The 13,672-nt window shown below is 40.4% G+C and overlaps 1 protein-coding gene across 1 annotated transcript in view; it reads left to right on the top strand.

The window, feature by feature from the left end:
* The window catches only part of fcho2 (FCH and mu domain containing endocytic adaptor 2), a 239,153-nt gene that overhangs the window by 159,225 nt on the left and 66,256 nt on the right, over nucleotides 1-13,672 (top strand). The window contains exon 20 of the mRNA XM_067982732.1: nucleotides 1,821-1,936. Coding sequence (XP_067838833.1) covers nucleotides 1,821-1,936 — 116 coding nt within the window. The remainder of the gene's footprint in view (nucleotides 1-1,820; nucleotides 1,937-13,672) is intronic.

Below are 13,672 nucleotides of genomic sequence, written 5' to 3'. Positions count from 1 at the left end.
CAGACAGATGTGATGCAGATCTTTCTAAAATAGTTGTAAGGGCCATCAGCAAAATGTGTTTGGGTGGTCCAAACAACTCATTTTTTTGAAAAAAAAATTTTCCTTTGACATCCAATTGGCACTACCCATTCAATTTAAGTTAAGCCAGGATGTGTGCTGTTGAAAGTGGACCTGTGATGCTGGTACTGCAGAACACGCCCTTCCAAGATTTGGGTTAAAGTATACTATTGCAGGCTAGTGGGAAATTTGGATTGTCCAGCCTGTTCTGTACCTGACCTAAAAGGGCTTGATCTGACTAGATATTAGAATCTGTACTTCCCATATGAATTTTAGAAAGAAATACATGCTACAGCATGGAGGCACTGTGAGATGGAATGTGTTGTGCCATGTTTCACGTGAAGAACACTCCATCTGATTGTGCAGTCCCTGCACAAAAGTGAAGCATTTTTTGATTTCATAAGGTTATATATAAATTCAGCTATCTATCCATTTCTTGAAAAGGAGAGGGCATCAATGTTGCACTCTTTCACACCTGGTGGTTCAGAAATACAGTTGGCAGAGGCCTGAGATCAGGCCGCCTGTGCAATTCACTGTTTGCATAATGATGCCTGGTACAGTGAGGGGAATAGACTTGTATTCGATGGGGAGAAACAAATTGTAATGACCAGTAACTGCATTTTCAGGTTAAGATTTTTTTTAAAGTAAGAGTTTTTTTTTAAAAACTCCACTTTCTTGCTCTTAGGCTTGTGCTGCTCTGAAACCAACAGCTACAAGTTGCACAAGAGTAGCCCATTGTTCACATACATGTTTTTTCATCCTTCCCACAGTGGCATGGCTGAGATTTGGAACTCTGGTGGATTTGGGCTCAATTCTGCTTCTGACCACACTGGTAGAGTGGGTGGGCCTCAAGCCAGCTACAGCACCCATTATTAATGCTTATTAAAATCTACTAACCAAGATGATACTTAAAAATCCTGCTTGAGATTGTTTCCATTTGTTTTTGTGGACAGTCAGTGAAACCATTACTTTGTTTGCAACTAACATTGACCTCTATTATATGATGCTAGTTTCTGCCTCTGTCATTAGGAGAAACCAACAGAGCAAGCTCAATGTCAGAGCAGTTGTGGAGTTCAGAACCTTTCATACAAAAATTGGGTAATGGAGAGAGAAGTTATGAAAATCTTCCAACTTACCAAGTCCTTTCCAATATACGGATTGAAATTACTCTCATAAAACTAATTTGCAACAATTGTTGCATAGATACAAAATTAGAAAATGTAGTTGTATGATACTAAGTTAAATCAAAATATTCAGGATAAATTGTTTGAATATAGTTCAAGATGTGGGGAATTGTTTTGTTCAGAAATGTTAGAGGTAAAATAAGATACGAGTTACTGTGATAATTCTGAAGCTGCAGATGTAAGTAATGGCCTGTCTATTTCCAAGTACATAGTTTTTGTTATTATTTTGTACTATTTAGATTCAAGTTAACTGTGGGATTAGCTATGAATTTCAGTGACTAGCTTTGAATTTCAGTGACATATATGGTATGAGAGAGTTCTCATTACTTCCTGAGTGTAAGAGTCTTCTGATTTTTAAAGGCTTTAAAATTCAAATTAGATTTAAGCTTAGGTGTATTGTGAAATGAAAGCTGCAATATACAGTATTTTTCACAATCCTGTTCACTATATATGGACGCATCCTTCAAAAATGGTATGAACAAAATATGGAAAATGTGATCTTCTGTAGTAATTTTATCAACTCTCATTTCTCACATTATTTTCATTTTCTGCTTCTCTCAACTCCCCCCCCAATAACAGTATCACCGCCAGCAAGACCCACCACCCCTCTTAATGCAGGTGTGATTGTGCCACCACCACGTCCTGCTTCCAGACCAAAGCTTTCGGCAGGAAAACTGGGTGGAATTAATGAAAAAGTAAGGTTTTTTTTATACTGCAAATCATTCTAGCTAAAATTTTATTGATGGTATCAATATTCTTGTATCAAGTATTTTTTATTTGGAACAAATCACAATAATGTTTACGAGTTACTGCAGATGACTTTGTTTTTAACTCTGAATACTGACAACAGATCCTAGAATATAAGTTTACTATCCTGTTGCATTTTGCAAATATTTGTAAAGAGGATAAATAATTGCAAAATAAAAGTGGTTCTATACATTTTTATTTCTTCCTCATTCAAGCTCCACATACAATTGAATGGAAGAATAACAACAAGCAAACAGTTGCAAGGGTGGTAAGAGAGAGCATAAAGACAAAGTTTTAAGATATTATGACTGATCATCCAAATTCAATAGGCCAGAGAAAAGCACTGGGACTCTGCTTTAAGAGTTTGGTGCCACATTGATCATGTGTTGTCCTCCACTCCTATATACAGGTGTAGCTTGTTTTTTAAAAATCTTTTTTGTTGGTAGCATTTCATTCGATTAGCACAGCAGAAAAAAATTAATCTTCACAATCCTATTTTTCTTTTTCACGTTTGTGTTAGTCAATTGTTTTGCAAATTGTTCTGTAAAAGGAAAACATAGATTTTACATATGTTCAAAAGTTAATTGAGAGAAAGCACATTTTGAATTTCTGGTGTGGCTGCTTCCCCTGGAGAGTTCCCACAACTGTATAAATAACCTAAAGACATTCAGGAGCACGAATACTGAAGGTGAATTAAAGATTGATAAATCTAAAGTTGTCTGAGAGACTCCATTAGGAGCTGGAGAGAGAGGATGTCCTTGAGGGGCCAAGGACTGAATCTAATTGGTTTCAGTTAAGAAACAATAGAGGCGCCATTACACTATATCCTATAGGCCACTAATTAGTGGGAAGGATATAGTGGAGCAAATTTGCAGGGAAATTACAGAGAGGTGCAAGAACTATAGAGTAAAATGATAATGGGGGCTTCAACTATCCTAATATAGACTGGGATAGTAATAGTGTATAGGGCAAAGAGGGGGAGGAATTTCTGAAGTGTGTTCAGGAGAGCTTTCTTGGTCGGTATGTTTCCAGCCCAACAAGGAAGGTGGCATTGCTGGATCTGGTTCTGGGGAATGAGATGGGTCAAGTGGAGCAAGTGTCAGTGTGGAAACATTTAGGGAACAGTGATCATAGTATAAGGTTTAGAATAGTTAAGGAAAAGGACAAGGAGCGACCTAGAGTAAAGATACTTAATTGGAGGAGGGCCAATTTCAGTGGGTTGAGAACGGATCTGGCCCAGGTAAATTGGAATCAAAGATTGGCAGGCAAAACTGTATTCGAACAATGGGCAGCCTTTACCGAGGAGATGGTTCGGGTACAGCTAGGTACAGTCCCACAGGGGGAAAGGTAGGGCAACCAAAGCCAGAGCTCACTGGATGATGATAGAGATAGAGAGAGAGTAAGATGAAACAGAAAAGGGGAGTGTATGACAGATGTCAGATTGATAATACAAGTGAGAACCAGGCTGAATATAGAAAGTACAGAGGAGAAGTTTAAAAGGAAATCAGATGGGCAAAGAGAAAATATGAGGTTAGACTGGCAACTAACATAAAAGGGAATCCAAAAGACTTCTATAGACATGTAAATAGTAAGAGGAAGAGTGGGGGCGATTAGGGATCAAAAAGGAGATCTACGCATGGAGGCAGAGGACATGACTGAGGTACTAAATGAGTACTTTGCATCTGTCTTTACCAAGGAAGAAAATGCTGCCAAAGTCACAGTAAAAGAGGAGGTAGTTGAGATACTGGATGGACCAAAAAAATTGATAAAGAGGAGGTACTAGAAAGGCTGGCTATACTTAAAGTACATAAGTCACTTGGTCCAGGTGGGATGCATCCTACGTTGCTGAGGGAAGTAAGGGTGGAAATTGCATAGGTGCTGGCCATAATCTTCCAATCTTCCTTCGATGTGGGGGTGGTGCCAGAGGACTGGAGAATTGCAAATGTTACACCCTTGTTCAAAAAAGTGTGTAAGAATAAGCCCAGCAACTACAAGCCAGTCAGTTTAACCTTGGTGGTGGGGAAGCTTTTAGAAACCATAATATGGGACAGAATTAATAGTCACTTGGACAAGTGTGGATTAATAAAGGAAAGCCAGCATGGATTTGTTAAAGGCAAATTGTGTTTAGCTAACTTGATTGAGTTTTTTGATGAGGTAGCAGAAAGGGTTGATGAAGGCATTGCGGTTGATGTTGTGTATATGGACTTTCAAAAGGCGTTTAATAAAGTTCCACATAATAGGCCTGTCAGCAAAATTGACGCCCATGGAATAAAAGGGGCAATGGCAGCATGGATACGAAATTGGCTAAATGGCAGGAAACAGAGAGTAGTGGTGAACGATTGTTTTTCGGACTGGAGGACAGTATACAGTAGTGTTCTCCAGGGGTAGATACTAGGACCACTGCTTTTTTTGATATATATTAAAGACTTGGTCTTGGGTGTACAGGGCACAATTTCAAAATTTGCAGATGACACAAAACTTGGAAGTGTAGTAAACAATGAGGAGGATAGTAATAGACTTCAAGGGGACATAGACAGGCTGGTGGAATGGGCGGACACATGGCAGATGAAGTTTAATGCAGAGAAGTGCGAAGTGATACATTATGGCAGGAAGAATGAGGAGAGGCAATATAAACTAAATGTTATAATTCTAAAGGGGGTGCAGGAACAGAGAGACCTGGGGGTATATGTGCACAGATCTTCGAAAGTGTCAGGACAGGTTGAGAAAACGATTAAAAAAGCATACGGGATCCTGGGCTTTATAAATAGAGGCATAGAGTACAAAAGCAATGAAGTTATGTTGAACCTTTATAAAACATTGGTTTGGCCACAACCGGAGTATTATGTCCAAATCAGGGCACCGCATTTTAGGAAGGATGTGAAGGCCTTCGAGAGGGTACTGAAAAGATTTACTAAAATGGTTCCAGGGATGAAGGATTTCAGTTATGTGGATAGACTGGAAAAGCTGAGGTTGTTCTCCTTTGGGCAGAGGAGGTTAAGAGGAAATTTGATCGAAGTGTTCAAAATTATGAAGGGTTTGGATAAAGTAAATAAAGAGAAACTGTTCCCATTGGCGGACGGGTCGAGAACCAGAGAACACAGATTTAAGTTGATTGGCAAAAGAACCAAAGGCAACATGAGGAAAATCTTTTTTACGCAGCGAGTAGTTGTGATCTGAAATGAGCTGTCTGAAAGGGTGATGGAAGCAGATTGAATTGTGGCTTTCAAAAAGGAATTGGATAAATACTTGAAGAGAAAAAGTTTGCTGGGCTACAGGGAAAGAGCGGGGGAATGGGACTAACTGGATTGCTCATACAAAGACCCAGCATGGGCTCTATGGGCTGAATGGCATCCTCCTGCACTGTAACCATTCTATGATTCTATCACTATCAGAACGAGAAAGCAGCATTTGGTGGTAAAATAATTAACTGTGAGAGAGCTTCACACTGTAAAGCTTCAGGAATGGCTTGTAGGTGCAGTGCTTAGGTAAACAAAAGGGAATATGAACAAACTTTGATTATTTTTTTTCTCCCCCTAAAAGGCACCACAGGCAGTGATAAATTTTAACTAGACTGTAGCTGAAAAAAAATTGATAATAGGGGAGAGGAGCTAAGTTGTAAGAGAGCACCTGTATGCAACAGCTGATGAAAGAGTCTACCAAGGTAAGTCATTATTAAAAAGGATACCTGATCGCAGCAAAAATTAAAAAGGGACATCCGAGAGAATACAGTAAAACTAAAAGAGGGCAAATGGAAGAAACGACTAAAAGGGCAGCATCTGACAGAAGTAAAATTAAGATGGAGACTGAGGTGTCCTTGGTGTGGAATGTTCATAAATGGGAAAACCACATACATTGAGATGGTGATGAGTTGTGATTGCTGTCTGTTGATCAATAAGCTTAAAGAAATGGATATGGCCGTACAGAACAAGGTACAGGAACTTACAAGACAGGTAAAAGTGAGGGAACTTTTGAGGGACAGTGGATAATATTAGACTTGGTAAGTGATAAATCACAGGTCAATGAAATGATCAGGCAAACTTTAGAACTTGAAAGTGAACCATCAGGGAGGGGGGCTGGAGACTAGTATAACCTGGCACAGGTGATATTGTGATAATATAATCACCATATTGTGATAATATGGTGACTAATGAAGAGGGAAACCAAGGAATTGGGATATTGGATGGATTAAGGTTGGAAAAGAGGCAAGTGTGAAAAGAAAGTGTGCAATGATAACTAATAGATTGCAGGCACTCTCCAACACCCACAGAAGGTATGAAGGACCTGGAAGAAAGGCAACTATACACAACTTGGATATAGATGCAGCTTGTAGATTGCAGAGAAACTGTGGTTGTAAGGGATTCCTTGCTCAGGAAGATAGATAATCACGTGCATGTAAAAGATAAGACCCACAGGATGGTGAACTCTCTACCTAGAACTAGGGTAGTACACATACAGGAAAGGTTAGTTGGGGTACTGAAGGGATCGGGCACTGTGGTGGTAGTCTACGTAGGGGTTAACAAGATAGGGAAAAATAAAATGAGGGCCTTAAAAGGCACATAAACTAGGATTGCCTCAAATCAAGATAGAGGATGTAGTGTTCTCTGGTATACTTCCAGTGTTTGGTAAAGGAGAATTCACCGCTAAAGTTAAGGATGCAACTGTATGGCTAACGACCTGGTGTCAAAATAATAATGCTACCATCATCAGCAATGCTACCTTCATAAATAATTGGGAACATTTTTAGAATTAAAAGGGTATGGGAGAGGCATGCTGCACCTAAATCAAACAGGAACAAAGAGACTTTTGAGGGACATTGAAACGGCAAATGAAAATCACTTAAACTAGATTGTGTGGGGGGCTGGGGAGTTAACCGGTTCCTAAAAATGAATAAAGCTAGGGTAGAAGGTAACCAGTGGTGGATATGGACATAGTAACCCAGAGACGCAAGCATGTGCCAGAGCCCAGGAGGAAGCAGATATTGCAGGACAGGAAAGAAGGCAAATCTACATTAAGATGCTTATATGTGAAAGCTAAAAGCTTTGGAAGTAAAATGGTGGAACTGGAGGCTGTTGTGGCAGTAGGGAACTATGATGTGGAATATCAGAAACCTAGCCAAATCCAGAGGATGGACATGAATTTAACATTCAACAGTATAGACTGTTGAGAAAAGGAAGCGTAGCTATACATGTCAGGGACAACTGGGAGGTAAATTAAGTTGATACTGTGGGAGAAAGTAAGCAACAGAAAGACCAAGAGTAGGTTTATAACTTTAAAAGGGCTAAATTCAATGAAATTATGGAAGAATTAAAACATTAGAGAATAACGCTGGATGTGCAAGACAAATACATACCTAGGATTAGCAAGTGCAGACTAAATAAGTGTGTCCCTAACGAGTTTCATAGACAAATTACATAAGAACATAAGAAATAGGAGCAGGAATAGGCCAATTGGCCCCTCGAGCCTGCTCCGCCATTCAATAAGATCATGGCTGATCTGATCCTAACCTCAAATCTAAATTCATGTCCAATTTCCTGCCCGCTCCCCGTAACCCCTAATTCCCTTTACTTCTAGGAAACTGTCTATTTCTGTTTTAAATTTATTTAACGATGTAGCTTCCACAGCTTCCTGGGGCAGCAAATTCCACAGACCTACCACCCTCTGAGTGAAGAAGTTTCTCCTCATCTCAGTTTTGAAAGAGCAGCCCCTTATTCTAAGATTATGCCCCCTAGTTCTAGTTTCACCCATCCTTGGGAACATCCTTACCGCATCCACCCGATCAAGCCCCTTCACAATCTTATATGTTTCAATAAGATCGCCTCTCATTCTTCTGAACTCCAATGAGTAGAGTCCCAATCTACTCAACCTCTCCTCATACGTCCACCCCCTCATCCCCGGGATTAACCGAGTGAACCTTCTTTGTACTGCCTCGAGAGCAAGTATGTCTTTTCTTAAGTATGGACACCAAAACTGTATGCAGTATTCCAGGTGTGGTCTCACCAATACAGTATATAACTGCAGCAATACCTCCCTGTTTTTATATTCTATCCCCCTAGCAATAAAAGCCAACATTCCGTTGGCCTTCTTGATCACCTGCTGCACCAGCATACTAACCTTTTGATTTTCTTGCACTAGGACCCCCAGATCCCTTTGTACTGCAGTACTTTCCAGTTTCTCACCATTTAGATAATAACTTGCTCTCTTGATTTTTCCTGCCAAAGTGCATAACCTCACATTTTCCAATATTGTATTGCATCTGCCAAATCTCTGCCCACTCACCCAGCCTGTCTATATCCCCTTGTAGGTTTTTTATGTCCTCCTCACTCTCTACTTTCCCTCCCATCTTTGTATCATCTGCAAACTTTGATATGTTACACTCGGTCCCCTCCTCCAAATCGTTAATATAGATCGTAAAGATTGGGGACCCAGCACCGACCCCTGCGGAACACCACTGCCTACTGGTTACCAGTCCGAGAATGAACCATTTATCCCAACTCTCTGCTTCCTGATAGATAACCAATCCTCCACCCATGCCAGAATATTACCCCCAATCCAGTGATTCTTTGTCTTGAGCAATAATCTTTTATGTGGCACCTTGTCGAATGCCTTCTGGAAGTCTAAATACACCACGTCCACTGGTTCCCCTTTATCCACCCTGTACGTTATGTCCTCAAAGAACTCAAGCAAATTTGTCAGACATGACTTCCCCTTCGTAAAGCCATGCTGACTTTGTCCTATTAAAATTAAAGATTAAAAATTAAAAATTAAAAATGAAGTAGAGGGGAAAGATAACCTCTACAAATCTTGCAAAGGAAGAGGGAATGGGAATCACTGGGATGAATATAGGATCATGCAAAAACATGTAAAAAAAATTGACCAAATGGGCTAAGGGAGACCTAGAAACAAGCATAGCTGCAGAGACAAAACATAACTGTTTTTAAAAAAAAAAATCTTTCAGTACTACAATAGAAAGAGGCCTGTCAGAAAAGAGTTGAGAACATTAAAAGATGCAAATTGGCTTCAAACTGAGGATGAGCACAAGATGGTAAATATCCTGAATGATTACTTTCTCAAAACATTCACAAGGGAAGACATGAACAACACATTCTCTCCAAAAAGGAGTACCAAAGAAATTACATGAAGGATCGAAAACAACGGGTTACTAGTGCCAGTGAGCGCAGTTCCCCAGTGATCAGGGACCGCTAATGTTTCTAATTTACATCGACCATTTGAATTCAGAAACTCAATGCAAATTGATCAAATTTGCAGACAATACCATACTTGGAGGAGCAGTAAAATCAAAGAAGGCAGCCCAGAAATTACAGGATGACTTTTAATGTAGACAAATGTAAAGTATTGCACATGGGAAGGAACAATGGGCAGAGATCGATAGATTTCTAGGTATTAAAGGCACCAAGGGATATGGGGATAGTGCAGGAAAATGGTGTTGATGTAGAGGATCGGCCATGATCTTGTTGAATGGTGGAGTAGGCGCGAGGGGCCGGATGGCCTACTCCTGCTTCTATTTCTTATGTTCTTATACCTACTTCGTATTCCTGCAGGTGACATTCTCTCTTCCAACTCTGGCCTGTTATGCACCCCCCTGCCCTCCATTCCACCTTTGGTGGCAGAACCTTCAGTCATCTCAGCCTTCACTGGAATGCTCTCCCTGACTCTGTCTTGCTACCTCTCTCCCCTCCTTCCACCTCTTTCATCTTGCCTTTGGTCACCACCCCAAGCACTACTTCCCGCATTGCCCAATGTCTGGCGATTTTTGCCTCTCTGAAGCACTTTAGGATGTTTTATTAAGTTACAGGAACTATATAAGTGTTATTTATTGTTACTAAACATCACTTTAAGATCAACTACACTTGCATTGTCAAGTAGGTACAGTGTGAACTTCAATTCTTCTATCTCATTTACATAACTATTGGAGAAGGCTACTGATTTGTCCACAGCAATCCATAGCTGAATCATAATACCCTGGGATGGTGGGGTGGGGGTAAGACTTTAAAAATCTACTTTTTAGAATTTGTAGAATTGTAATACAAGTTGTTTATCAAATTATTCCTACATACCTTTTCGTTCTGCCCCAAATTAATGTTGTTTGCATCTCTTAACAAGAAAACCATTGACAACCCAATTGTGTCAGTGCATCTTGAGCTAAGTAGTCGAGTTCATTAGCACCGAGCTGTTTAGACAGCCAACCCTTAAGTTATGTAGCCATAAAACAAATTAAATTTGTATCTCAGAATGTTGTAGTTTTTTTCCCTGTGTAAGTTTGCTACAAGTAATTTTGCTGACTTACATGCATAGAAGTATTTTGTTGCAGTTATGAAGTCACAACAAAACCAAATTGTTTGTGTAAACAAAGTAGATCAGAGTAGTGTATTTTTTTCTCATGAGAGTAGTTAAGAGAACTGAAAGATCAGGCATAAATTGAAGTTTGATGTGTGCCAAACAATTCAATTCTGTAATGCTCCAAAAAGAATTATATTGCTTAGAAAGAATATGCATTAACATGTCTGGCCAATGAAATTTGAAGAATTAAAAGGGAAGTTCACCGAGGAATGATTTTAAAAAGAAGATATCTGACAAACCTATTTGATTTGAGAACATCTAGTTTCCATCTCTGTAATTCCAGAAGGATAAGTTGCTCAGAAAAGTATATTAATGAAGTCAACAAAATGACAGTCTATTTTTATTGGAACAAATAAAATTAGGAGAGGAGAAAAAAAGGAAACGTAATTAAATTGTGACAACAACAATTACTTGCATTTATATAGCGGCTTTAATGGGAAACATCCCAAGGCAAGTCACAGGAATGTACACACTGTGGATGGTACACACTGCAGCCACGGTGCGCTGGTGGTGAAGGGATGAATGTTTAGGGTGGTGAATGGGGTGCCAATCAAGCGGCTTCTTTGTCCTGGATGGTGTCAAGCTTCTGGAGTGTTGTTGGACCAGCACTCATCCAGGCAAGTGGAGAGTATTCCATCACACTCCTGACTTGTGCCTTGTAGATGGTGGGAAGGCTTTGGGGAGTCGGGAGGTGAGTCACTCGCCGCAGAGTACCCAGCCTCTGACCTGCTCTTGTAGCCACAGTATTTATGTGGCTGGTCCAGTTAAGTTTCTGGTCAATGGTGACCCCCCAGGATTGTTTCGGGAAAGCCAGCACGGATTTGTTAAAGGCAAATCGTGTTTAGCCAACTTGATAAGAGTTTTTTGATGAGGTAACAGAGAGGGTAGATGAGGACAATACAGTTGATGTGGTGTATATGGATTTTCAAAGAGCATTTGATAAAGTGCCACATGGTAGGCTTGCTATTAAGATTGTGGCCCATGGAATAAAGAGGACAATAGCAACATGGATACGGAATTGGCTAAATGACAGGAAACAGAGAGTAATGGTGAACAGTTGTTTTTCAGACTGGAGGGAGGTGTGCAGTGGTGTTCCCCAGGGGTCAGTGCTGGAACCACTGATTTTCTTGATATATATTAACGACTTGGACTTGGGAGTACAGGGTATGATTTCAAAATTTGCAGACGACACAAAACTTGGAAGGGTAGTGAACAGTGAGGAGGATAGTGATAGACTTCAAGAGGATGCGGACACGTGGCAGATGACGTTTAATATGGAAAAATACGAAGTGATGCATTTCGGTAGGAAAAATTAGGAGAGGCAATATAAAGTAGAGGGCACAATTCTAAAAAGGGTAGAGGAACAGAGGGATCTGGGGGTATATGTGCACAAATCGTTGAAGGTGGCAGGGCAGGTTGAGAAAGCGGTTAAAAAAGCATACGGGGTCCTGGGATTTATAAATAGAGGCATAAGAATACAAAAGCAAGGAAGTCATGATGAATCTTTATAAAACACTGGTTCAGCCACAACTGGAGTATTGTGCCCAGTTTTGGGCACTGTACTTTAGGAAGGATGTGAAGGCCTTAGAGAGGGTGCAGAGGAGATTTACTCGAATGATTCCAGGGATGAGGGATTTAAATTACGTGAATAGACTGGAGAATCTGGGATTGTTCTCCTTGGAACAGAGAAGGTTGAGAGGAGATTTGATAGAGATATTCAAAATCATGAAGGGTCTAGACAGAGTAGATAGAGAGAAACTGTTCCCATTGGCGGAAGGATCAAGAACCAGAGGACATAGATTTAAGGTGATTGGCAAAAGAACCAAAGGTGACATGAGAAAAAACTTTTTTACACAGCGAGTGGTTGGGATCGGGAATGCACTGCCCGAGGGAGTGGTGGAGGTAAATTCAATCATGGCCTTCAAAAGGGAACTGCATAAGTACTTGAAATGAAAAAATGTGCAGGGCTACGGGGATAGGGCAGGGGAGTGGGACGAGCAGGATTGCTTGTGCATAGAGCCGGTGCAGACTGTTTGGGCGGAATGGCCTCCTTCCACACTGTAACCTTTCTATGATTCCATATGGTGTGCACAAAATGCCAACTGTGTTTGCCTACATGACAACAGCCACTCACTTCAAAGTAATTAATTTGTGTGAAACAATTTGCAACATTTCTGAGAGATGTGGTGAGATGCTAAATAAATGCAATTTTAGCCTCTGGGGATATCCTTCTGCTTGATTAGCTTACATCGAAACTATAGCACAGAAACCGGCCATTCTGCCCAACTGGTCTATGCTGGTGTTTGTGCTCCACACGAGCCTTCTCCCTCCCTTCTTCATCTAATCCTATCTCCCTTCTATTCCTTTCTCCCTCGTGTGTGTATCTAGCTTCCCCTTAAATGCATCTACACAATTTGCCTCAACTATTCCCCGTGGTAGCGCGTTCCATGTTCTTCCCACTCTTTGAGTAAAGAAGTTTCTCCTGAATTCCCTATTGGATTTATTAGCAACTGTTTTATATTTATGACCTCTAGTTTTGGACACCCCTACAAGTGGAAACATTTTCTCTACGTCTACCCTATCAAACCCTTTCACTATCTTAAAGACTTCTATCAGGTCACCCCTCAACTTTCTCTTTTCTAGAGAAAAGAGCCCCAGCCTGATCAGCCTTTCCTGATAAGGATATCCTCTCAGTTCTGGTATCATCCTTGTGAATCTTTTTTGCACCTTTTCCAATGCCACTGCATCCTTTCTATAATATGGAGACCAGAACTGTGGACAGTACTCCAAGTGTGGTGTAACCGAGGTTCTGTACAAGTTTAACGTAACTTCTCTGCTTTTCAATTCTATCCCCCTAGAAATGAACCCTACTGCTTGATTTGCCTTTTTATGGCCTTATTAACCTGCTTCGCTACTTTTAGTGATTTATATATCTGCACCCCTGGATCCCTTTGCTCCTCTATCCTGTTTAGACTCTTATTATCCAAAGAGTATGTGGCCTCCTTATCTTCCCACCAAAATGCACCACCTCACACTTATCTATATTTTATTAGGTGTTTTCAAATTTGCCAGTGTAAAATGTTGTGAACAATAACTACTAATACTATCCCCATTTCTTTTATTTAATATGCCTTCAGGATTATCAGTTGTACAAAGTCCCAGTGCTTTATCCACTTTAACTTGTCTGTGGGTCACGACAGTGGGATTCTGGTGTGCTGTGATAGAGTGAGAATTTGCCTGCAGGATTCCCTACAGTGAGGTCCTTAACTTAAATATATAACAATTGTGGGGAAGGCCACATGCTTACCACAAAGATGGAGGGCTAA

This window comes from Heptranchias perlo, chromosome 4 (genome assembly GCF_035084215.1).
Source record: "Heptranchias perlo isolate sHepPer1 chromosome 4, sHepPer1.hap1, whole genome shotgun sequence".
Classification (NCBI taxonomy): Eukaryota; Metazoa; Chordata; class Chondrichthyes; order Hexanchiformes; family Hexanchidae; genus Heptranchias; species Heptranchias perlo.
Note: the sequence above shows the minus strand (reverse complement) of the source record. Positions and strands in the feature narration are given on the sequence as shown.